At 38.1% G+C, this 27419-nt stretch overlaps 2 protein-coding genes across 2 annotated transcripts; both read right to left on the bottom strand.

The window, feature by feature from the left end:
- Positions 1-1550: 1550 nt before the first annotated feature.
- Positions 1551-12886, bottom strand: trarg1a (trafficking regulator of GLUT4 (SLC2A4) 1a; the record flags this gene model as incomplete). The annotated part of the gene is made up of 3 exons (XM_079245946.1): positions 1551-1561; positions 1692-1824; positions 12479-12886. The coding sequence occupies 3 exons, from the start codon at positions 12884-12886 to the stop codon at positions 1551-1553; spliced, it is 552 nt and encodes a 183-aa protein (XP_079102072.1).
- Positions 12887-18679: 5793 nt separating this feature from the next.
- Positions 18680-23534, bottom strand: aipl1 (aryl hydrocarbon receptor interacting protein-like 1; the record flags this gene model as incomplete). The annotated part of the gene is made up of 6 exons (XM_079246387.1): positions 18680-18879; positions 19061-19202; positions 19306-19482; positions 19703-19891; positions 21938-22117; positions 23430-23534. 6 exons carry the CDS (start codon positions 23532-23534, stop codon positions 18680-18682), a joined length of 993 nt encoding a protein of 330 aa, XP_079102513.1.
- Between the last annotated feature and the right edge of the window lie 3885 nt (positions 23535-27419).

Genomic DNA, 27419 nt, shown 5'->3' with positions numbered 1-27419 from the left:
TCTACGTTTCATGAATACTTGACCAAATATCTCTGCCTTTAAACAAAACATGGGAAAGCATACAGTAGTACTTGAATAGCACAACATCACCTTACAGTGGTTTTTATCTGTGTTTAGAGAATAAGCCTATCGTGTTGATACAACAATCCTGTTTTAAATACAGACAGTTTGTTGTGCTAGGATTTTTGGAAGGCTTTTTTGTAAATGCTTTGTCATTACTCAAACTCATAGACTCACTTATTTACAAAAATAATTGTGCGTCTGCCATTTTGACCTAAAGCATGCATACATATTGCATATATGTTTTCATATAAATACATTTTGTACCAATACACAGATATACAAATAAACATTCAGTGAAACAATGGTTTCTTATGGTCAATGTATAGCAATGTAACAATATTAATGGACAAACAGGAGCAGTGGTGTAAAAATGTAAATGCAAAATGTAAAAAAAAGGAGTGTAAAAGCTCAAGATGACGAAATGGAGACTTGGGGGCAGCAGTCACCAAATCAGGGTTTGTGGTAAGAGTGAGATCCAAAGCTGGCACAAGATTTGACATGCTATTCAGTCTGCCAGAGCAAAGCAAGGTTAGTAGATCATGGAGACATTGAGGTGTGTTAGAGGTTTAGATAGAAGTCCTCGTGATCTACAGTGGTTGTGCACAAAGCACTGTTCCATGTACAAACCTGCTATTCCCTTAAGATATGGGATTACTGATAACCATCCAAAAGAAGGCAAGATGTTGGTCATATACATTCAGGCATGCAATTGGTCTAATGTACCTAATTGGAAAAGAAAAGATCACACAACAAAAATTTGTTCCCTACCCCCTTTCACAAACCCTTTGAATTTTCAGATAAATCCAAGTGCAGACAGGCAGCCACTGTGACATTATTAGTAAACCCACCACATGGCATACAAATATAAATATAAAATGTGCATATACAATATATGTATGTATATATATATATATATATATATATATATATATATATATATATATATATATATATATATATATATATAATTCTTATATTTAAAATATATTTGAAGCTGTATATATTTTAAATGGTAAAGGTATATATGAGGATTAAATGCAGCTGCTCCAAACTTGAAGATAAATCCATAATTTTTTATCAGAACACCATCACAGACATAGAAAAGTCCTTCATTCACAGTTCCCATATGCATCCTCTTCTTTTTAAGAAGTTCATGTTTCAAAAAGAAACATTTCAAAAATACATTTCCATCCACACATACAAATCTGTACTCATTTTTCCCTCCATTTGAACCTGAACAACTTACATCAGGATATTTTGTCAAGCAAAAGTTACTGGCTTCTAATGCATGCATCTCTGAATATGTTTTCCATTTGGTTATTTTGTGCAAGGCCACCCCCTATCACCTGCCTGCTTTTTGCCATCTGGAGTTGCTCATGATGTAAATACATGGCATACAGTGATGAGTTGTATTTCTTTTCTCTTTTTTTTCCAGAATGATTTTTTTCTTGTTGAATTTTGTGGTTTGGTTCTTGTGTTTCTTCAGGTCAGTGCTTTCCTGTCAAAGAAAAGGGTGGGGGGAGAGAGGGATATCAGTTACACATGTGTAACTTAAGTGTTAAAAGTTTGCTCACTACAGCTACTGCTGTAGAACAGCACAATTTCAGCTTGAAACTTTGTTTTTATACCTGAGAATTGAACTGAGAGGAAGACTATGGTGATGACCACTCCCAGGACAATGGAGACGATACTGAGGAGACGAGCTAGTCGACCCAGCCTCCTGGCCCCATCCATATCCCCGGCCTGAAGACTGTTTCTGGACTAAAGACATACAGAAGATCATTAAAAATATGAATATTAGATACTGGCTTTTTTAACCACATCCGATATACCAATTTTGTCCATCTCTTAATTTCTCTTAATAATATCAATTGATACCAACATTGAGTTTTGCCAAACAAACAAAAATATCTGTAAAACTATACATTATATCTCTTATATTTGGTCATTTTGAGTTACAGGAGACTTAGCTGAAGAGTTTGATATATAATATGTGCATGTTGTGTAAAAGTGGTGTCATTAAAAAGTAAAAATTGATACCAATAATTTCCTACATTAAATGTGAGTGTTGATATTGGCCAATGATATCGGTATGAAGTTAATATCAGACATCTCTAATTAAAAACATAATGTACCAAATAAAGCACAGATATGTCCTATCCTGGTCCTTGACAACCACTGTCCTGAAGATTGCAGACATTTCCCCACCTCAAAACATCAGAGTCATTGTGAAGAACTTGACATCAACGGTTATGCTGATTAATAAAAATCAAGTGTACTGGATCTGGGAAGCAGGACTGTGGTCATTGAGCCTGGAGTTGAAGTCTATTCTTAATAAAGATATGTAGGAATAAGAAAAAAAAAGCCTTAACTATTTGAAAACAGATGAATTTCTTTAACCATGGCAGAAATTTTTCAAACAATAGATTAAAAATACAAATTTTCCTACATCAATAAATACACATTTCAGGTATGTTTTCACACACCTCCATCTGTATTATCTGACATCACATTGGTAGTCATTATGAAATGTGTTTGCTACTTTTGGTTTTTGTTCCATAGTTACAAACAGTTGCGCTCATCTATGCATAACACCTATCTTGTAGGACTCAGGGGGTGGGGTGAGCTCTGGAGTTACAATTTTTCATTGAGTGCAAAACAGCTGCAGTGTCAGTCATGCACCATGCCATCTGTATTGTTTGAGTTCTTGCACACACTGAAAAAATATTTAATTAATTATGCTACATTGTGACATGAAAAACAAACGAACATGAGACAATGAAGTTACAACCTAGTGCTATTCATCAGTTTCTTCCTGTGTTTAGTCTGCAACAGCAGATAAAGAAAGCTGGGTTGGGCGGTTAGCCGAAAGTAAACTGCACCAACAATAAATTGAAGTGGAGGAGCAATGTTGCATATCTTCTATAAATGCTTTTTGAAGACTGCAATCTGCTTTGCAGCCATCTGGTAAGGCAGCAGCATTTGAAACAATGACTCCAAAAAAAACAATACAAAAGGATGGTTTTATGCTGGGAGCTACTCTCTAGCCCCTGAAGCTGACTGTGCAAAGAAGAATGATGCACACAAACAAGATGAACAACATAAACTCCAAACTGTGTTTTGAAAGAGATTTTTGTCCACTAACACATAAAAAAAGGTATGAGGTCATTCTTACTGCTGTAACTCTACATAATGATTTCATCATAATAAGTAAAGTCATTAATTATATGTGATACAAAATAATTTGACTTTATTTGGGATAAAAAGGGAACTAAATTAAATTAAGATTAAAATGTAAAATAACTGCTAAAATACAAACAAACAAAATCATAAAGCATAAAGCCAAAGGCCGAAGAAAACACATGGGGTCATTTTTAAACCCCAATAATCTTACACCCCCCAAAATGATCAGTTTTTATTTTTAATACCTATTATATACATTTTGGACCCCAAAGTCAACCAGACAGGAACCAAAGGAGCACCATCAAACTGAATCTAGTTTATAGGTAAATGGCACTGGCTCAAGAATTCAATAGTAAGTTGTGATTTCCCATTTAGCATTCATAGGGATGTTATAGTGAGCTATTTTCTGTTAAAGCAAACAGCATCTAAAAAGAACTTTATTTCTATGACAGTAAAAGTGGAAGTAAATTGGCTTCCAGCTGATCAAGCTAAACTTAAACTCCAAAAAATGAACCAAACTAAGGAGAACAACACAGTCAGAGAATCTTCCCTTTAAAGATTCCTATTAAAGAATGGCAGTCATACAGTCACACCTGTCAGTCTGTAAAGCATTTATCAGATGGCATTTCACACACATACCATACGATAACGCTGAAGTGTTGAATGCTTCTACAGTCCTGTTAGGTAAATGCCAGCAATAATTTATTCTCTGCTGTCACTAGTGAAATTGTCTATTTCAGAACGACAGATTGGGATTGATGGAGGATTGTAACTTGCAGAGCCAACTGGATGGAGTTCCTGAGAGCACAGCTGTGTGAAGAAGTTGTATATCATTCTTATGCTGCATGTATATTGCTCAATATATGCTGCCGATACTGGGACAGGATGATTTATGTGTATGTGTGTGTGTGACATGATGAATGGGAATCCTCATATCTAGCACAATGGATTTATTTGGGCGTTCCAAATGGGTAAATTTCACTCAAGCAATTTTTTTTTCTTTTTTTATCAGTCTATCAGTTTTTTCAGCCTTAAACTTTATAATTTATTTCATCTGCTTTCAGTTTGGAAAACTGTTGTGGATGCAGAAATGGTGAACTTATTAACAACACTGTACACCAATCAATGTAGGAGAAACAAGAACACCATACACACAGTACCAACATGCAGACACACAAAAAACACACAAGCTTTTAACCAAACTATTTTATTTTTCTTTTTACATTGATTTAAAATATATTTCCAGGAACCACACCATTATTTCCAGATGCCTTAAGTTTCTTTAACTGACAATGTAAGTCAGGATAAACGTTGTAATCTTTCTTTATATTTGAGTAAATGACATTGGAGATAGCTTTGGAAAAGACAATTAGTTTAAGCTGTCCATCCACAAGACATTCAGCCAATGGCAAGTGAATGCTTGAAAATAGCTACACGACAGAAGTAAGGATCTAATCTAATTAAATGACTATAAAACTTCTAAGGAATTGCAGTAGGATCGGCTCGCTCCTTATCTCTTGTCTACCTACTGCTATATGTGTGTAAATAAAACAGACTGCTGAAAGCAAATCAAATTGTTGAATCATCAAGTCGGCTGTGGACAAACAAACTTTAAAACAGGCCAAGTCTGGCAACGGTCAAAAGGGCTTGTCTGGTTAATTCAGTTCCCCACAGTTTGGGGTGTAGTATCTAAAACTGAGGTGTGCATTTCAGCTCTGAATATAAATTGCTAAGAGGAGGCAATTTGCAGCAATACTAGATAATAGTGAGATGGAATAACGTTGTGAGGTCTGAGCTTAAGTAATATTGGTGAAGAAGTGCCTTCGTATGTTTGGCAAAAGCTTTTGTTTTAAAACCTGATGAAAGCTTTAAGAGCTGTCCGTGGTGCTGAACATATGCCAAACCGAGATGCAACGCTTTAGGGAGTACACCAGGAAACTGACCTCTTTTTCTCCTTCATCTATATTAAATTACTCAGCAACATCTTTGCTAATCTCTTTCCTCAATTAAGATCATGTATGAAAAAAATATAGCTAATATGAATTACATAACAAAACATAATTCTTTCATTTGCCAATTTTCTCTTTAATTATAATTTACCAACATGCAAAGAAAGAAAGAAAGAGAAGAAAAAATGAAAGAAAGTGTTTAATACAAATATACTGTATGCTTATCTAAAGATAAACTAAAGAAAGAAAGAAAAGAAAAAAATGAAAGAAAGAGTTTTATACAAAGATACTGTATCTTTATCCTCTGCCTTCACTCACTCACCCTTTACTGAGCCTTTAGAGTTGGGATTGCCTCAGTATGAGATACGATTACACTGCAGAGGGAGAAAGAGACAAAAGAGTCCCCCGCCAACCTCCTTTCCCTCCAGCACACTACTTACTTCATCTGTTCCCTGGCATGGACCTCTCTGTCTCCAGACTGTCTCTGGAAGTCACATCCCATGGTGCACATTGCGGTATGTGGCATGTTGCACTGATTTTGGTGCTGCTGATAGAGTCGGATAGGGAACTACCTTCATATCAATCATAATTACACTGCACCAGTGTGAATCAGTTTTATCTTTTTGCAGTACATGACTTTATCTGTTCAGCTATGTGGGGATTGCCTCTACTATATACATATACATATATCTATAGATAAAGTAAAGAGAGAGATTTTTTCCTTGTCTCTCTCTAACACGTAAAGAGACACTTCAGCATCTCACCTCCAGGACTGCAACGTGAAGCTACAAAATCCCACTGGAGCTTGTATTGATCTGGACTCACGTCACAGAGGATAGCAACATCAGCACCTTAAATCAATGCAAGTCCCTTTCAGAAAACACTGCCAATTTAGCTTTCTTAGACAGAAAATCTCAATGAAAAAAGAAGCCCTAATAAGATGGTAATATTTTCTATCTGTCATGGAAAGAAACAAGGAAAGGCTTCTGTGTCAGCAGTCTTCTTACATACAACTCGTGCCAGTTTTAAATGAGCCTAACCAGAGACAAGAAATTATTGGCTGTGACTTCATGTGGGTTAGTGGGATGCTCCCTTTGCTTGACTTATTAATGTCTGTATTGATTTTAGTAAGAGTATGCCTGGTCATATTCGTTTTCATATACAGATATTAAATCCCTGAAACATTTTGAGTGTTCATTGAGTAGACACACCAGCTACACATTCTTTCACATCCCACGCATTCGATTCATGCTCTCTCATGTGTTCATTTGGTGAGTCAAGGAAGGTTACTCTGGTAAGGCAGTTAAGTGCTCTTTTCTTTTCTCTTGCCATTAATAATGAAGGACCAGCAGCCGCCTGGTAAAAAGGTGCAGTGTACAACAACAAACCAGTTGGTCATTTTGACAACATTATAGGTTTAACTGCATCTAAAAATCTATTTTTAAAGTCTAAATTATAATTTTCTTTTTAAATATATCCATACCCTGTAATTTTCATTTAACTGTAAGATTACTTAATTTAATTAATAAAACTCAATTTAGAAGAAATTTCCAAAATTCAAGGTAAAAGGTAATTTATGACTTAGTGTTTGGTGCAATATATTCAGTAAGAACAGAACAAATGGCCTTTGGTGAGCCTCTCAGTCATTAGATTCAAATGGCTTTGGCTTTATCTCTGAAGCATCACAACCTACTTGGGAAGCTGGCGGGGACTCTCCATTAAAATTTCAAACTTCACAGTGCGGTCAAATGATCAAATGTGTCAGAGCTGCAACGGCACTTTCCTTCTTCCTAGAGCTGTAAAACACATTCTAGCCACTGCTGTAAACCATTAATGTTAGTTGTGTTTGTGTCTTAGCTTCTGAATTGAAAAATATAATTAAAAAAATGCTACCTGAGTGATAACAACACAGAAACCCAAGGCTTAACAGTATGTATTATTACATTGGTGCAGCAACGAAACACTGTCATTTGGATTGTGCAGGGTCAAGTTTCACATTTTAGTTCATCATTACTATTAGGATCAACAGAAAACACAAAACAAAATTAGATTATCACACAGTACAGCTACTGGCTGTTGTATGGAGCCACACATATTCATCTAAAAAGCTTCCATACAGTGAAGAAAAAAAATGCCAAAGAGAAGACATTTTGTTCTCATCACAGGTCAGGGGTGTCCAGCTCCGGTCTTTGAGGGCTACAATCCTACAGGTTTCCCATGTATCCCTGCTCCAACACATCTGACTCAAATCATTTGGTCATTGTGCAGATCTTCATTGGCTGTTGGATCCATTTAAGGTAAACCAGGCATTTTGGAACAGGAATATATAAAAAACCTGCAGGACAGCGGCCGTTGAGAATCAACTCTGGATGCCCCTGACAGAAGTTAATAAAAAACAATTACAACATTAATTAATATCTATATGTGACAGTATTAGGCTGCACGGTGGTGCAGTGGTTAGCACTGTGGCCTCACAGCAAGAAGGTCACTGGTTCGATCCATGGCTGGTTTGGTCAGTGGCCTTTCTGTGTGGAGTTTGCATGTTCTCCCCGTGTATGCGTGGGTTCTCTCCAGGTACTCCAGCTTCCTCCCACCATCCAAAGACATGCATGATAGGTTAATTGGTCACTCTAAATTGCCCCTAGGAGTGAGTGTGAGCATGAGTGGTTGTTCGTCTCTCTGTGTGTGGCCCTGCGATGGACTGGCGAGCTGTCCAGGGTGTACCCTGCCTGTCGCCCAAAGCCAGCTGGTATAGGCTCCAGCTTCCCCGCGACCCTGAATTGGAATAAGCGGTTCGGAAAATGAATGAATGAATGTGACAGTATTAATTAATTTAAGAAAGTTGACCGTTTCTCACAGCCGATGTGTTTTAATGAGTGTAAACTTTGAACATCACTTATACATTCAAATCAATAGATTAATAGCTAATTTTAAGCTTTTAGTTACATTTGATTTTAATACATTCAGAGAATTTTGTGGTTATTTCAAATTTATTCTGACTGAGTTTTTAGGTTAAATCCTTTATGTTTAATCTTTTCCTTTTCCTACATTACTATGGCGGTACATTGATGATGTAGTGGTTTTGTGGTGGCACATTGTTTACACAAATTGAAGATCTTCATCAAAAAGTAGCATATGGCCAGTGGCACCATGCCTTGGGGCTCACAAGATAGAGTGTTAGAGTGTTAGCATTCTGGCAGGTTTCCAAAAGATAAATGGTCAAAACTTGAGACTTGGATAACAAACACTTAAGTTTGGCATTAAATACCAAAAAGATTAAAATAGTTCATGTATATTTTCACAAATGTTTAAAAAATACATTATAATCACTGAATAATTATTAGTCCTGAAAGGGTGGGCTGGGTGTGTTGTTAAATGGGTTCAAACTGATTATTTTCCTAGTTTTGAATAAAAAATATCTTTTTCCAAGTTGCCCTTAAATGATGTACCCCCCTAATTTGTTTTAATTCTAAGCAAAAATAAAGTAAATAATAACAATGTATTAAAAAGAGTTAACAGAACATGTCCCAAAAATCACATAATATGCACTGTTTAAACCTGAAATACCCAAAATTTAAATTACAAAAGCATGATCAATGTTTCCATATCTGTCTATTTTTCTATTAAAACAATAGCAGATTTGGGTTTTCACTTTGTAAAAACTTCAGTATAAAATGCTATTCAACAGTATTTTACTGCTAATAAGAGGTTATTTACCTATGCATACACCCACATGCACCCACAAACACAGTCATTCCTCCAGTGCAGCATTGCGACTCCATATTTTACAAGCAAATCTGCAGAGCATGCAATAATGCTCCTGCAGTTTGGGCATTCCCATTACTGGGATAGGCTAGTCTGGGCTGTAAAAACCTATTACCCCTGCCTCTCCAATCCCCATAATTGACTGCACGTCTTCCGTGTTTTCAAGCCACAGCTTTCCCCTCCAGATCATCTGTCAGCGATCGTGATTCGAGCCAGCTGGAAGTTAGCTTTTAGGTAGTCCTGCTGCTGGAAGTGATGCTAAATGATGATGAATGTAACGTTTTTCTCTTGTTAGCGATGCACCATCCACACATACAGATGCAGGCTCTTTTAGAAACTTGCGCTGCAACAGATTATTGCAGTTAATACAAAATGTTCAAGTAATTACATTGTGAAAAAAGGTCTTTTAGTTTGATATTTAAGCTATGCTACACCTTCGAATTCTAACTCTTTTAAGGCTTAAAGAATATCCCATGACCATTATTGACTCTTATCATAACAGAAGAACTCTGTCTGCAGCTAAAGATGCAGGAGTAATCGTAAATGTGAATTTATAGTTATTGCTTCACAAATACCACACCAAATATTAAAAGTGAAGGTTCACATGCCTTTACAAGTCCCTTGTTTGTGTTTCCAACTTTACATGACAACAGGGTGACATTTAAATTATGTGTGAGCAGGGAAAGAGGAAATTCTAAAGGGTTCCCAAAATTTCCAGCACCAAATGTTGCCTTACAGTAGATCTTCTTTAAATCTGCAAAGAAGACTGATGGTTTGTCAACACAACACTTAAATAATAGTGCAGCAGTGAAAAGCCTCTTGACATGAACTGAACTTGATTCAGACCACAAGAAGTACAAGGCAACTTGTCATAGATGTAATCACAGCTGACTCTAAGTACACTACTGTGACATTTTGTATGAAGTCACTCCTTGAAAGATTCTTTTTGATTTGAACTTTCTTATTTTCCTCTACAACAATTTCCTAAGTCTAGAAGGCTTTCCCCGACTTCCCATCATTGACACCATTAAAAGTATCTATAAGTATCTGTTTCACTTGGGCGATGGGAGAAATAGCACTTATTGGTGATCGTGCACTCTAAAGCTATATCATGCGGGATCAACCACATTCATTTGTTCAGCGCAAATGTTCTGTTTTCCTGCTTTGACTCACTTGCACTTAGTGACATCACTGTGGTATCTAATTTCCTTCTTTCTAATCAAGTCATAGGAACTACTTTATGGCCATTTGCTACCTCTCTCACACCCATCTACCCTTGTAGCGAATGATGTTTTGATCTTCTTCAGGAGGCCCATATCCCCTTTCCATGGCCCAAGGAAAAAGAGAGAATGTTGATCGCTGCCACAGAGCTGGCTAACTGCTGCTATCTGCCCTCTGCAGAGAAACTAAATTGACTTCTCTCGCCTTCTATTGAGTTAGTGGCCAGCTCCAGTTTCTCCCTCCTTCACTTTTCTGTCTTATGTCCTCTATCAAAGCCTCTCCCTCTCAATGCCATTAGCAAGCAGCTGACTTGTGAATGTCAGTGGGTGCATGATGACGGCTCAAGGAAGTATAGGCTGTCGTGTAGATAGCCTGATATTTCCTTTGGTGTGTAATGCCCACAGGAGTGATATTACAGAACTAATATATTTGCTGTATTGCTTTTGCAGTGTTTCTCTGACAATGTGAATCTGACATCAGGGTAGTGTGAGAAATAAAAAGTAAGTAACCATCAGCCAGCAAGTCTTCAAATCCTTACTTGACAAATTAAAACTGATACAGCACTTAAAACACTCCTGGTGGAATAACTCCACATATGGCCTGTCAAAAATCAGATTTATTTGTTTGTGTAACTTATGGATTTGCTTCAGTTCCTCTAATAACACAAGAAATCAGGAAACAACTCTCACCTGCACTGAATTTTAAGTGTTAACACAAACCTAAATCCACTAATGGCTGATAGTTTTACTGCATAAAAAATGGACTAATTGTTTCCTGTTTTTATCTCAAGAACAAAAGAGAGCTGATAGTATGATAGGAGTCAAAGATAAATATTGGGATCCATGTTTCAACCATTTGTGGTGTCAGTAAGTGTCATAGTGACAAACCTGGAAAGATTCTTCTACAGCTTTATGGATTGAGGAACCTACTAGGTTTGCAGTGCATCCCTTTTTTTCATTAAAATAAAAAATAAAAAGAAAGAAAATGGATTAAATAAAAAAAATACTTGTAGTACTTTGTCTAATAATGAATACATGGTAAAGAAGAACATTTTATCTTTGTTGTTTACAACAAATGCTTTTACAATACAATGCTTTACAAGGCTATTCTCAACTTTTAAAATACTTGAGTGAAACTTAAATGAACACAGTGGGGTGTCAAACTGCCATGCTGAATATGTCTGTCAAGTAGGGGTGGAAAGAGAAGACTGCCAAGCTGACTGAATCAGACAGATCAGAAATCTTTTCAGAAAGCATCCATTTAGACACTCATTAATAAGCTTTAGTGCAATAACAGAAACAAACAAACACACACACACACACATAAACACACACACACACACACACACACACACACATATATATATATATATATATATATATATATATATATATATATATATATATATATATATATATATATATATATATATATATATATATATATATATATATATATATATATATATACATACACACACAAATATTTTTTTTTCTTTTGCAGTGTAGATTCTGGAGATTACTTTAAAAGAGAAATAACTTCTACACAATTTTACTGTAAACTTTAGTCTCTTATAGTGTTCATCAATAACTCCTCTGTCTTTGCTCTGCACCTCTTATCACTATAGAAATCCATCAGCATCACTCCATTACATGTGCTGCATGTACTGAAGGCAGACAATATAAATTGTCTACATGAACTACATATTATGGTATCTCTGCAAAGCAGTTTCCAGACTGTGTGGCAACCTGGTAATGGGACTATAAGCTTTTGAAGATGCCTATGGGTTTAGTGTCTCTGCTACATCTCATGTCAGCATTTCCAGAAACCTGAAAATTTTCTGGAGGGGGATAAATAAGGTGTCAGAGCCACACACTAGAGTGAAAACCCACCAGCTATGTAGCGACAAGAGATCATGAAAAGCCTCAGCAACAGGAAAGTCGATGGAGTGCTGAGTACGAAATGTGTGCATAGGTGTGTCGTGTGTCTATTCTTTCTTTTTCTTTCAGTTTCTTGCCTTTCATTTCAACGTATTGGTAATCAAGAACTTGGCTTGCTTATGTGATGGCAGCACTTTTGGAAATTTCATAGAAAGTTTTTGATTAATTAAAAAAGTTTAATTCTTGATCTATTCTATTATAAACTTTCACTCTCAAACATTTCAAATCTGAGACAAATATTAATTGTACCAGATGAAAATATGCATATCTGCAGGAAGATAGTAGAGACCTACAAGACCACCATATTAGTCTTCATCGAGCTTTTCAATATTTGCCCAACATTACAGCAATACTCACCATAACGGAGTACACCAATGCGACAATGCTGATGGGCCACACAGGAAAGAAGCAGGAGAGGATAACAAGGATGAGGTAATCCTTGGGCTTTGGGGTCTCTTGCACGGTGGCGTTTCCAGTGGAGGAGCGACTCAGACTGGCCCTGGATGGGGACAGGGGGGCGGCAGCAGACAACTGCCCAACAGAGCCAGATCTCAAAGCGACACCGTGGCCGTTCTGATCCGCCTCTGCGCCCTTATCACCACCCATGTTGACAGACAACGAGGTGGACGTTTTCATCCCGGTTCCTCCAGGCTCGGTGGACACTGCAAGGAGTTTCTCTGTCTCCTGAAAGTCCGCAGGCTGGGCGCCTCCTCCACCCTCACCCAAGCTGGACTTTTGGAAGTCGGTGTCCGTATTGATGGCCATGTTTAACTCTCAGTTTATGAATAAACACCAGAAAAATCAGTATTTGAAAAACAAGTTTAAACTAACTGCAAAACAAAAGGAAACCACATTCCATAACACAATTAAATACAAGTTTTTACAACTAATCTTCCACACTGGAATAAACTTTAATAGAACAAAGCAACAATGGGCTGTGCGCTTTGCCTGGATAAACTCCTCTAGAAGAAATCAACAAAATCAATTAAAAGCACCCTGATTTCCACAAATATCATTCATCCTCCTGAATCACTTTCCCTTTCCTTCTTTCGCATCCGCCACTTGAGTCATTTCCAAATGGGCTCTTCAAAAAAAATAAATTTGCTCCTTTCTGATACATCCAGACATCCCGCTTTAATCCTGTTCCACCACTGTCCTTCAACTATTTCTGTTCACTGAAAAGTGGTTTAAAGGTTTGAATTTACCTCTAAAAAAAGAGAGAGGGCTGAAGGAGACAAGTGCATTATACGGTAAAGCCCCTAATGAGACACTTTCCCCTGCTCCTGCTGTCTCCACGCCGCAGAGGCACAGATTCAAGTTGAGACCGACGTCAAGTCACCACATTTATACAAAACACTTCCGGTGACCAAACATGAGGCAAGATTTTAAAAAACAAACAATTAAAATATTTGTTTGCAACTATAGTTCTCCTTTGCAGGACTATATTAAAGCAACAGATTATGCCTATTTAAAACACCGAAGTCCAAATAACAAATATTTCTATTTTCTGTCTTGCTAATTTTTAGATGTATTGCTTTGTTTTGAAAACAAAATCATCTCATTTCCGGTTTGAACATGGTTTCCTCCGTCCAACATTATTGATGTTGGAGCAGAGTTAACAGGCTATCTTGCCCCACTCCTCCCTTTCTCCTCCCCCTCTTCCTCCTCCCTTTCTTTCTTCTCCTCTTCCAAACATCAGCACCAGTGGTTTATGGAAGAAAGCCAGCAGCGGATTGTGCTGCTATGCAGAAATTTACTGTAGTTCAGTGTCGGAGCCGTGTCCCGTACACAGCCCTGCACCACACCTTACAAGTCAATTTTAGAAATAGCGCTGAAGAACTTAGGTGTGCCATTTTGCTAAATACATCGTTGAATGTGAAAATAAATATATCCTTAAAATAAACATTATGTGAGCTGCATGTTTTGGATCAAGGCGCCGTTTGGATCTCATTGTTTTACTCTTCTCCGAGTTGCTAAGAACAGCATGAACGTGGTTGAAATTAGATGGCTGTGTAGTCGTGATCCTGTGTATTCTTTGTTGTATCTGTTGCTATTGATTTCCCCAAACATTAGACGCTGGAGCATTAGCACCATCTTATTTCCCAGGATGACTGCTACACTCCTCTGTGACCACTAGATTGATAGTGGGAGTGGAAGCAGCATATTGATGAAAGGAGATTCCATGAATGAAAGTGAGTGATGATAATGATTTCTCCGTGCAGAAATATTTGGATTTCATTTTATGTTCTTTGTCTGACACTTGGGAACCTCTAGAAACTATATGTCAATGATGTGCAAAGCCAGAGTGGAATTAAAAGTTTTAGTTATATACTGTTACCCTGGGGTGCAGGGTTTCGAGCCTCTACACGACGGCTCAGCTGACCCCACAGGTTTTCAATGGGATTCAGGTCTGGAGAGAGTGTAGGTCATTCCATTTGAGGTACACCAGTCTCCAACAGCCGTTCCCTGATGATGCGGCCTCGATGAGCAGGAGCATTGTCGTCCATGAAGATGAAATTAGGCCTGTGGTGTTCATGTAGGGGCACAATCACTGGATTAATGGTGTTATTCAGGTAGTATGGGCTTGTCACTGTACCATTCACAAAGTGTAGGGCAGTTCTGTACCAAGTGGACACCCCTGCCCACACTGTAACACCGCCACCACCAAAAGCTCGCCTGGTGACAACAGTGGCTGATGCATAGCGCTCTCCCTGACGTCTCCAACATCGTTGCCGGCCATCATTTCTGCTCAGTGTGAATCGACTTTCATCAGAGAACAGCACTGAGGCCCACTGGTTCCTCGTCCAGCGTAAATGCTCCCTGGCCCATGCAAGACGATGATGCCTGTGCCTGGTGGTGTGGTCAGGTACCCGTGCAGGTCGTCTAGCACGCAGACCACGCTGATGGAAACGGTTTCGAATGGTCTGACGTGACACTTGGGTGCCTCTCACCTCTCTTAAACGTGCCTGGAGTTGAGTGGCATTCATCATCCGGTTTCTCAGGGCAGTGTTCACAATGTAGCGGTCATCAGCACGGGATGTGGCCAAAGGACGTCCACTTCTAGGCCTTTCTGTGACTCTTCCAGTCTCTCGATATCTCTGTTGCAACCTGCTGATGACACTCTGTGACACTCCAAGCTCAGTGGCCACTTCTGTCTGAGAACGTCCTGTTTGAAGCATCGCAATGGCAAGGGACTGTTGTTCCATTGTTAGGTGTCGTCTTGGTCTCATGATGTCAAAATGTGAACAGCATGATGAGGACAACTGTTTAAACACCAGCTCTAATTGAACCAGGACATTTATTGGTCAATTCAAGGATCACACACCTGCCGTAATTTTTGCCGTTAAGCTCCTTGTTAGAGAACAGCAACTTGTGCAAAATTTATTGAAACATTTAACAGTTGGACATGTGCATTTAAAAGCTTAGAGAAGATCACATTAAGTTCACCTGTACAGGTTTGAATGCTTTTTAGGCTTGTTGTGAAATTTCACCCAAAAGCCAAATATCCCTATATATATATATATATATATATATATATATATATATATATATATATATATATATATATATATAGACATATATATATAGACATATATACATGTATAAAAACACTGCTAAAAAAAAAGTAAAGGGAGCCCTGAAACAACACAATGTAACTCCAAGTCAACCACACTTCTGTGAAATCAAACTGTCCACTTAGGAAGCAACACTGATTGACAATCAGTTTCACATGCTGTTGTGCAAATGAAATAGACAACAGGTGGAAATTTTAGGCAATTGGCAAGACACACCCAATAAAGGAGTGGTTCTGCAGGTGGTGACCACAGACCACTTCTCAGTTTTGATGCTTTCTGACTGATGTTTTAGTCACTTTTGAATGCTGGCGGTGCTTTCACTCTAGTGGTAGCAGGAGTCTACAACCCACACAAGTGGCTCAGGTAGTGCAACTCATCCAGGATGGCACATCAATGCAATCTGTGGCAAGAAGGTTTACTGTGTCTGACAGCGTAGTGTCCAGAGCATGGAGGCGCTACCAGGAGACAGGCCAGTACATCAGGAGACGTGGAGGAGGTCGTGGGAGGACAACAACCCAGCAGCAGGACCGCTACCTCCTTCTTTGTGCAAGGAGGAATAGGAGGAGCACTGCCAGAACCCTGCAATATTAACTCCAGCAGGCCAAAAATGTGCATGTGTCTGCTCAAATAGTCAGAAACAGACTCCATGAGGGTGGTATGAGGGCTCGACATCCACAGGTGGGGGTTGTGCTTCCAGCCCAACACCGTGCAGGACGTTTGGCATTTACCAAGATTACCAAGATTGGCAAATTAGCCACTGGTGCCCTGTGCTCTTCACAGCTGAAACCAGGATCACACTGAGCACATGTGACAGACGTGACAGAGTCTGGAGACGCCGTGGAGAACGTTCTGCTGCCTGCAACATCCTCCATCATGACCGGTTTGGCAGTGGGTCAGTAATGGTGGGGTGTGGCATTTCTTTGGAGGGCTGCACAGCCCTCCATGTGCTCACCAGAGGTAGCCTGACTGCTACTGGGTACCGAGATGAGATCCTCAGACCCCTTGTGGGACCATATGCTGGTGCGGTTGGCCCTGGGTTCCTCCAAATGCAAGACAGTGCTAGACCTCATGTGGCTGGAGTGTGTCAGCAGTTCCTGCAACACGAAGGCATTGATGTTATGGACTGGCCCGCCCGTTCCCCAGACCTGAATCCAATTTAGCACATCTGGGACATCATGTCTCGCTCCATCCACCGACATCAAGCTGCACCACAGGCTGTCCAGGAGTTGGCGGATGCTTTAGTCCAGGTCTGGGATGAGATCCCTCAGGAGAACATCCTCACCTCATCAGGAGCATGCCAAGATGTTGTAGGGAGGTCATACAGGCACGCGGAGGCCACACACACTACTGAGCCTCATTTTGACTCGTTTAAAGGACATTACATCAAAGTTGGATCAGCCTGTAGTGTGTTTTTCCACTTTCATTTTGAGTATAACTCTAAATCCAGACCTCCATGGGTTGATACATTTGATTTTCATTGATAATTTTTGAGTGATTTTGTTGTCAGCACTTCTAACTATGGAAAGAACAAAGCATTTAATAAAAATATTTCATTCATTCAGATCTACAACGTGTTACTTTAGTGTTTCCTCAATTTTTTTGAGCAGTGTATATACAGAGAGAGAGAGAGAGCGAGAGAGAGCGAGAGAGAGAGAGAGAGCGAGAGAGGGAGGAAGGAGACAATGTCAGGGTACAGGCTTTTGCAGCTTTGCCTCCCCCTTGTGGACATGTAATGCACATGCAGGACTTTGAGAAAATATTTAGATTATCATTTCATTTGACAAGTAAATACATCAGTGTTTGAAACAAACACAAAACATAATTTTTGGAAAACATTTTCAGAGTCAGACATGACAAGTATGGCAACATTTGCTCAGTGAATATGTTTTAGCATGATGGTGTGGTGAGTAGTACTGTCATTTAACGGGAAGAAAATGCCCAGCTTCAGTCTATTTGTGGAGTCTGCATGTTTGCTTGCAGAAGTTTACTGTAGATATGTTCACTGTTTCTTACTTTTTATTTATATTTATCATAATTACAAATTGACACATCACCACCTCTTTGGAGGACAAATTTATTTTATTTGAGTTTTTGAAAATAAATAAATAAAAATAATAATTTTAAACTGGAAATCTAAGAACTCAAATACAAGAGTATCATCCCATCTGTCTTTAATGACATCTGAAATACACTTTTAAAACACACCTGGGTCTGAGGCCACAAACATTCTAACAAAGAAAAGAATTACACACAATATGGGGATGTTTGAGCATTTTCTTTCTGATACAATCAGAATACAGAACTTTTTTTCACTTTCCTTCAGTTATCTTGAATAACAATATATTCAAGAATGGACCTATGGTGTTTTACATTGCTGAGTTTTAAATGGAGCTTTAAACATAAATTTGATAACAACAAAATGTTTTAGTTTTATCATCTAAGTGCTCCCAATATTAAAAAAAACTTTCCCCTTTAAAATGCTCTTTTAATGCTGATCATGTTATTAATATGTTTTCAAAGACGTTTTCATATCTTTTCAATTTTTCTTCTTTTTACCTATAGAATGTTACTGACATCAAATTGAGAACATACACATACAAAAAATAAATCCAAAAAATAATTTTCACCATTTAATATGTTATATTTTTACTATTTTATAGTTAAAACCTTTAGTGATATTATCACACCCTGACTGTAATGCAATCATTCATCCCAGAAAATTCCCAAAATAACCTAAGAAACTGCATAAGCATTAAGAACAGAAATAGTTGTTACTGTAGTGGTTTGGAAGAAAAAGAGGGAAGGGTTTAAGTGACATTGTGTATATATAACATGTACCATTTTATTGATTACCGGCTTTTTCACTTCCTGGAGTGTCCACACAGCACTGGCTGTGTAAAGGTCAGGGCACAGAGCTGATAAAACTCTACAATAATAACTTTACTCTTTAGTAGTCAGTCAATAACATTTCAATCTCAGTGGTTCAAAACATGCCTTTGTACTTGTTCCTGTCCTCCTGGTTTTTCTCTTCCATGCGCATGTTAAGCACAGCCAGTTCTTTTTTCACAGCTTTTTTCATTCGTGGGTCAAGATCTAGCACCCTGCTAAAATCATGCCGAGCCTCTGCCTCGTTCCACACCTCTCTGTGGGCTTTCCCTCGCAGGAAGTAGGCTTTTACAATTCCTGAAAGACATGTGAACAACAACACATGTAATGCAGCAGTATGGCAGTATGTTCAGTTGGCGCATTTACACAAACCCACACACACAGTTTGAAAAAGTCAATTTGGCATAAAAGGCAGAATGAATTATAATGTTTTAACAGTCATCTTTCACTACATCCCAGCAGTATGTCCTAAACAAACCTGGATGCTGATTGATAATGTCCGTAGTGTGCTCAATAACTTCGTAGTATTCTTCCATGCGAAGTAGACACTGGCAGTAGTTAAGTGTTAAAGTGTTTGCCATCTTCTCCAGTTTTAGCCAGGGGACATCCCAGGCCTTCTCCTGTAGAGGAAAGGACTTCAGGTTCATGTATGCACTCTTTACTGAATAATATTTCTGTTTTCTAAAATGTAGTTAATGTGGACCCCTGCTTAGATGTTGTCACCTTGGTCTGCACATTCTTGATGCAGATAATGGCTTCCTTATACTTCTGAGTGGCCTCTTGGTAGCGTTCCTGTTTGTAAAGTTTGTTTCCCTGTCCATGCAACACCGGAACAGCCTTCAGCCTCTCCTCATCATTCAGAGCCCATGACTCCCTGTTATATTCACTAGGTTGTTGCACCTGCCAATCACACACACATGCATAAGAGTTTGTCCATCAATCATAGACTTTTATGACAGTATTGTTCCTGGAATTAGTTTTGTATGTACAACCATCTGGTATGGTGCTAACTGCTAGTATTTTGTTAATCATTTAAGTTATTTGAAATACCTTAGTAGGAAAGAAAATTTTTGTTTGAAATATTAGATACAAATGAATGTGGTAATCTTGTTTTTCTCACCCTGATAAGCTCCAGGACAAAGAAGAGTGGCTTTGGTTCCTTCATCAGCTCATCCAGGTCATCATAACCCAGACTGTGATATGCAAACATGTTGGCCATACCACAAGTATGGATATGCCAGTCAACTGGATCTTTGCCTTCTGCAATACGTCGCATGCCCTTGGATACAAGCGGATAAACACCAGTGTGCTAAAGAGGAGAGGATCACAATATGACATTACTAGAATATCTTCGTATACAGCAGTGAGTAAAATGATCTGCCTGTAATGTCTGTTGTTGATGCCTGTGACCAATGATCTCACTCCTTCATTTTCTGCAACATTCAGTATCTATGAGCGGCTTTACTTTAAGTTTTGTGTGTTTTTGTAAGATGATATGATCCAAACACAGAAAATACTCTGTATTATGCGACTTTTACCCAAATATGTCAGGATGCTCAAATAATTTTCAGATACCAGGGTAGTGGTCATGTTCAAAGAAACTTGAAAATTAATAAACTTGAAAATTAATAAAATAAAACTCATATATATATATATATATATATATATATATATATATATATATATATATATATATGCTCAAACCACACATATATATATATATATATATATATATAAAAAAGACCATTTTAAAAAGGTGGCCTTGTGTGTAACCTGGTTGGTTTTAACATTATCTGCAACATTTCTGTGCTGTTGCAGTATGTAGACAGAAATGTGTTTCTGACATGTGACAGTGAGTGTTTTTACAACACCAAGTTCTACAAGCAGCACCTGAAGGGTTAGGGTTAATTGAAATCATTCATTCATTCATTTTCCGAACCGCTTATTCCAATTCAGGGTCGCGGGGAAGCTGGAGCCTATCCCAGCTGGCTTTGGGCGACAGGCAGGGTACACCCTGGACAGCTCGCCAGTCCATCGCAGGGCCACACAGAGAGACGAACAACCACACTCACGCTCACACTCACACTCACTCCTAGGGGCAATTTAGAGTAACCAATTAACCTATCATGCATGTCTTTGGATGGTGGGAGGAAGCCGGAGTACCCGGAGAGAACCCACGCATACACGGGGAGAACATGCAAACTCCACACAGAAAGGCCACTGACCAAACCAGCCAAGGATCGAACCAGTGACCTTTTTGCTGTGAGGCCGCAGTGGTCCACTGCGCCACCATGCAGCCCTAATTGAAATCTTTCATTTAATTTCTTTTTCACAGAATTTTCATATAAAATGATTTTCCAGATCCTAACATGCATAACTATCCATCCCCCGGACCTGAAAAGTGAAAAGAAGGATCATAATGTACGTCTATCATTTCTTCCTTTGAATTTATTGAAAGTAATACAAATTTAATTGATATTGAGATTAGTACAACTGTCTGTTTGTGTTAATAAACATTTCTTTCAGTCTGTCTCTACAGTTCAAGTAGTAAATGTTGCCCTCCACTGGAGGGGAGGTGATAGTGTACAACATATTCAGTGGAGCATGAGGTGCAGCCATGTTATTCAGAGTGAATAAATGCTGTAAGCCCCATCAAATCTAATCAGAGTGGAGGGGAGTCTCTAGTGCTGATTCAGCAGGAGTCAGAGCCGATTAGGGAGAGTGAGGCTGCTGTGGATTAATGACAGTATGCCTGAGCCCATCTGTGTTTGATGGTGTGGCACAAATAAACATAGACCATAATAAAATGCTATTTCAAATAATATATACATATTCAGAGGTAACAAATTGGCTTTGCTTTGTTTTTCTCTGGTCTGTGGCCATGTTTATGTATCCATAATCTGTTTTGGAGAATAGTTTTCATAGCTGGCACAATTTGTGTATAGATTTAAGAAATGTCCCTGACTTCAGCTTTTCACCATGAGTACTTTTTTATAAGCCACACAATCTACATTTATTTACTTCTGGAAATCTGTAACCTTATTTTAATTATGGTTAGTATAGAAATGCTAATTTTGTTGCCTTTCTGCCCATCTGCCTTTCTGTTTAATAATTCACAAGTTTCTGATCTGCATGCATCTCATGTCTATACTTTACTATATATTAACAGCATAAAATAGAGCGGATTTTTTTTTTTTGCTTGATTGTGTTAATTGTTTGCTGTTATTGAATGCAGTCACACTTTAGAATCAGGGACACAAACACTTAAAAGTCTTTAAAAAGTCTTTAAAAATACAGTAAATGAAGTAAAACACAAACTTAGAGAAGTGAAATGATGTTTACTGTTGGCACTCACAATTGTGTCACACCAGAACTCCGCCACTTCACCAATCCTCATGGAGGACAACAGGGTCTCCCAGATGTCTAATTTAAACATGTTGCCAATCACTATCTCCATGGGTGTCCCCACTACTTTGCTGTCGTCTATCACTGTGCGGTCATCGTTACACAGCTGGGTTCGGAAGTGGAATGTCACCTGAAACCACAGAATGGACCAACCAGGCATTATTTAATGTAAAGTCTTACATCAACTTAGAAAAAAATGTACAGTGTTTCATAAACACAAGACAGCTTAAATGAAAAATGCTTGGTACCAGAAGAGCCAGTATAAAAAATGTTATCATGTAATAAGAATTCCCAGGTTGGAGTGTAGGGATGGGTGGAGTCAACATGTTTTGTTGAAATATGAGACTGCTAAAGCAAATCAACATCACGCACAACAAAAGTGCTTCAGACAGATCAGACAGAGAGTTATCTAAAAGAAGTTAGGACAGAAGTCGTTCTCTTTTGCTGAGTAAACTCCGAAATTAAGTCACTTGCATGTGCACCTGGTGGTGAAAAATCTGGTCAATTTACTAAGTCGCTCAAGTCATGACAGCATTTTATGAGACTTGAATATGATGATGTCCACTGACTGAATGGAACAAAAATAAATAAATTAAAAAAAACACAGGTACGTAACACTGATTTACAGAAAACAGATTCCAGAATAGTTTCAGATCTGGAAAAGCTCATTTAGTTTGCAGGTGAAAGCTCAAATAAATTAATCCAACAAATGCAACTGACTCAAATTTAAAATATTTTATGTTCATCAAAGCTCAGAAAATATTGCATATGATACATATGTCCTCTATTAATCTCTTCTGGCTATCAGTGGGTACTGCAGCAACTTTAATGTGTGCTTTCTTTGGGCATGTTGGTATGTTATAATATATGAAATGAGCAGTATAAACCACAGTGCTGACCTTGCTGAACAGTCTAATATGTTCTTTTTCCCATTGTTATTCGGGAGCCTATTCAGAGACAAATAATGCATAGCTCCTGAACCCTATGTACAAACAGCTGATTTAATTTAGACAAGAAAAGGACACCTCTTCCCTATTTAAGATTTGCAATTGTAAGAAATAGGTTTGTTTTTGTACTGTTATGATGGCATTGTTCTCAATATGATATTGAAGCACATTATGTAATTGCATTTCTACCTCTTATCAGATCAAGAGTATTTAAAGATGTTTGCTTGCTATGTTTTTATTTACTTTACTTCATTTGTCTAGTACAAAGCCATGCAAAGTTGGTAATTATCTGTAACATGATCAATAATTCAAACAACAATTAGTCACAACTGCAGAGACATAAAGATTTGAGTCCACACAATTTGTTAATTTGCACTATATGAGGAATAGTTGCTTGATAGTCGGTAAATATTTCTTCACATTTGCGGGTGAAGACAGAGGAATTTTTTAAAACATACAAGAAAGTGTAAATGAAGCTATGAACATCTACGGTACCTTCGCCCCAGTGGTGAATTTGGGGATGTCTCCAGTTCCTCCATGCAGAATGGTTTTCTTGATTCCCTCTGATCCAATCAACAGTGTGTCTTGCAAATCAGACATCTTTTTTTAAATTTTTTTTATTATCTCTTTCCCTTATATTGATCAGTGTATATCTGTGTATGATATGTGGGATACAACATGTGGGAAAGTGTATCAGTGACTGGGAGGTGTTGATTCTAGTGGATTGGTTTAGGCAGAGATAATAAGATTAGAAACTTCTCCTCCTCTCCTTCTGTTCTATTACTTCTCAGTGTCAGAAGGAAGCTGTCATCATCATCAGTTTTTCTCTGAACATTCAAGAAACCTCTAGAAACAAACTGGCAGAAAGAATTTGAGACAAGCAAACTGGAACATATGTTTGGATTCCTGATTTCACAAGTTCTTTTAAATGAAGGAACTAAATGGTGAATTTGCCAATGTATGTATAAGTGAGAAGTCCACATGTGTTGAATGCACTGCAAGAAGAGTACTGTAACGTATGTGTGTGCATGTGTGAGTGTTTATGTGCAAGAAAGAAAATAAGACACGAAATAAAAGTATGTGAAAGTAGGACATGGTTTCCATTCCAGAGGAAATTTCCAGGATTTAAGTTGACGTGGTGATCTGAACTATGCAGAGAATACTGAGCAATAGTGTAGTGGAAAATTATTGTATGCACTCTTTGACCTTGTCTATTAAACATCTGTCTACCATCTGGGCAGTGTTTGTGCGTGTGGATGTGTAAGAGTGTGCTCTTACAAAGGGCTCCAGTAGTGTTTGCTAACAAAGTCTGCGAGCAGTTTTAAGGGGCAATTATTCTCAAACATTACTGAGTGTTAATGCCTTATTCTTTACTAATTGCACAAACAGAAAATCCCATAACTACACCTTGGCAATGCTCACAGTTGTGTAACTTTACAGCCTTGTGTTTCCTCTGTGGAACAACACGGAGAAGTCAGTATTTCACCATAAATGATCAGGTAAGGCTGCTTTCTTATCTCTAGTCAAATAAGACTCCATATCTATGAAAAATGCTGCAACATGTTATCAGGTTTGACCCCCTTTTTCTCCACTGATGTGACAAACAGGATTGAGAAACAATTCAATGCGTATGCTTGGCATCTCTCCAAGGCAAAGATAGCATTTTCGCCCTCTTGTGGAAGATTATAGTAGTGTATCTGATTCTCTTCTGAAACTTCCTGAATTAAAGTGGTGCTAAATTATAAATACGGCCTACTGTGCTGAAAAAATGTGTATTCTTGCAACAGATGTGGGCATTTGAACTAAAATCTTTATAGATCCTGATCAACACAAATAACAGAAAAACCTTTAAGTCCTCTGCATGAATGTTTCTGCTCCATACCTCTGTGGTTTTGATAACACACTGGGAATGCAACAGTAGTCGGTAAAAACTCTAAAAAAAAATTAAAGTAAAAGGGTTATCAACCTAAAATGCTGAACCCCACCTTTAGTTATACTCATAAAAGAAATGTTAAGAGTGGGTGACTATTATGTCCAGTGAGGGAAAGCAGCAATCCACCTGACCTGTTGGAAAAGGTTACACTGTGACAATGTTATGTGTTGTAGCTGCCTTGTGCCTCAGTGACTCACATTTCTTGCGTCACACCGCCTACACATTTCTCAATTGCTCTGCCTATGCATATCTAGGTGCATTTGCCTGAATCTGATTTATATTTTGCATGTCCAATGTACCATGGGAAATTGAATATGCCAGTTTTCTGATATGCACTCAAGCATATTTTTGTGAACAGGTTCAGCTACAAGTAGTCCTGCCAGCACGAGGTACAGCCTGGTCTTCATCAAAATTAGTTCTTCTGGAAACCAATGGCTGGAGCAGTGCTTCTTCTTTAAATAAGTTATACTCTATTTCTGGAAAGTACAGTCATGGATTTCCTGGAGAGGAAACATTCTCTGTGTATAAGCCATTCATTCAAATACATAACATATGGGGGAGGGTTGCTTCCATGACGCACAGCTTATACGCACATAAAACAATGTTTATGGATGTGTAAACCTTTTGTGTTTTTGTGTGGGAACAGGGCGCATAGAGTGTTAGCTGGTCAGGGAGCTAGTGAGAGAGAAACCTTCCTTTCCCCTTTAGACTGACATGTGGAGCTGACCATGCAGATGCAAAAAAAGAAGACAGGAGGAGCTATTTGGGGGTCAGAACAGGGAAATGGACAGTGAAATTTTAGGATGGCAAAAGAATGTGAGAAAAAGAGATTCAGCTGATCAGTAGTAGCAGCAGTTCATTGGCTAACTCCATCTGAAACAAATGTTAGTGATGATCCTCAGCGCTTTATTAGCGTAGCTCTACACAAAAACCAAAACAATCCTGAGCATGTATTAGCTCTGTGATAAGGCTCACAAGCAGTGAAGTTATTTTCACTTGCCACATAACACAGATTTTGAGTATATAATGAGCTTTTTAACATAAACTTCATATATATGGACTTATCATTCTTGAAACATGCCCATTCTGCTGTTTCATTCTGTAAAAAATAAAGCAAATCACATATTCTACTACACAACTTTTTAAAAATATTAAGCTTTCAAGAGCCCTGAAGTAGTAAAAATAATGCACAATATTTTCAGAAAAGGATCTGTATATGTGTACTGGTGCTGACAAACACTAATTAGAATTGAGTCTTTTCAGCAAAAGTATCAATAATTTTTTTTAATTTGTGCATGAGTGTATATATCTGAAAATAAAAACAATGTGATGGAAGGTTTCATGGCGAATAGCAGCCTCCTTTCTTACTTTAACCTCCTTGCATACACACACCAGGGGTGCACCGGGGACCATTAACTGTAAAGGTTACTGAAAATCAAATACATGCATACTGTGCTGTCAGAATATGTTCTTTCATTTAGAAATATGGATCACACACACATACACACATGACTCATAGGATTACTTTGGAAAGTAAACACAACAACCCACTAATCTAAAGATTTTCTCATGTATTGAACCACATGTCTTGCTTGGGAAATTTTGAGATTGGACATTTCTCGTAAACTACTAAAACAAAACCATATTGAACAGTATTTAAATATAGACTTGGATCTTACAGATCGTTATTTATTCTACACCTGTGATGTTTAAACAGTAATTTTGTGGAGCTCAGAACTTTGAAGATGGAGGGATTTGCACTGTCATATGAAAGTTCATCCACTGCTGTGGTATGTGTGCAAGTGGACATAGCTGATTCTCAGCTGGCATGTAGATTTGCATCTTGCAGCAAGAACTGATTTGTGGGATACCTTGCCAATAAAACCAAATCTTCAATGTATCTTTGAAATGAAGTCTATACATATTCACGAGATTATTTATTTATTAAAGTTCATCATTTTGAAATAGCTGCTGAAAGAAGGAGGAGCAATGCTGGAGGTCTAGATGGATGTGGTATGTAGTGCAAATGTGGAATATCCAATAGAGGCTTGTGCTAATAAAAACTGAAGGTGGATGGTAGATAAAGGCTTTGCAAAAGAAAAAAAAGGTTTTATATAGAGATATTGCAAGCACTACTTTTAGATGGATAACAGTCACAAAACACATCACCTTAAAAAAGAGAGAAAATGTTACCAAAGTTTTCTGAAACATTCTGCTTTGTTGTGCATTTAAACGCCCAATCGTGTGTTCTTTTAATGTCCAACAAAGTTGTAAAACAGTAGAGTGAAGCAAGTAAATTAAGTTAGAAAAAAAATACAGATAAAAGGAAGCCGAAAGTTGGACTTGAGCATGAGTATTTTATTCCTGTTGTACTATAGACTGACATTTTTCCTGTCAGCATTTTCTCTACAGCTGATGCATCATTTACTGCAGTAAAAGATAAATAAAAATGTGCAGCTGTGGAGAAGTTGCCTGTTCTTTGGAACGTGATAGTAAAGGGTACTCCACGAATAATTGGGAATGAGAACATGTTGGTATAATACATTCCAACT

The sequence above is a fragment of the Telmatherina bonti genome, assembly GCF_933228915.1.
Source record: "Telmatherina bonti genome assembly, chromosome: 9".
NCBI lineage: Eukaryota > Metazoa > Chordata > Actinopteri > Atheriniformes > Telmatherinidae > Telmatherina > Telmatherina bonti.
The sequence above is the reverse complement of the archived record's forward strand: the minus strand, read 5'-3'. Positions and strand labels throughout refer to the sequence as shown.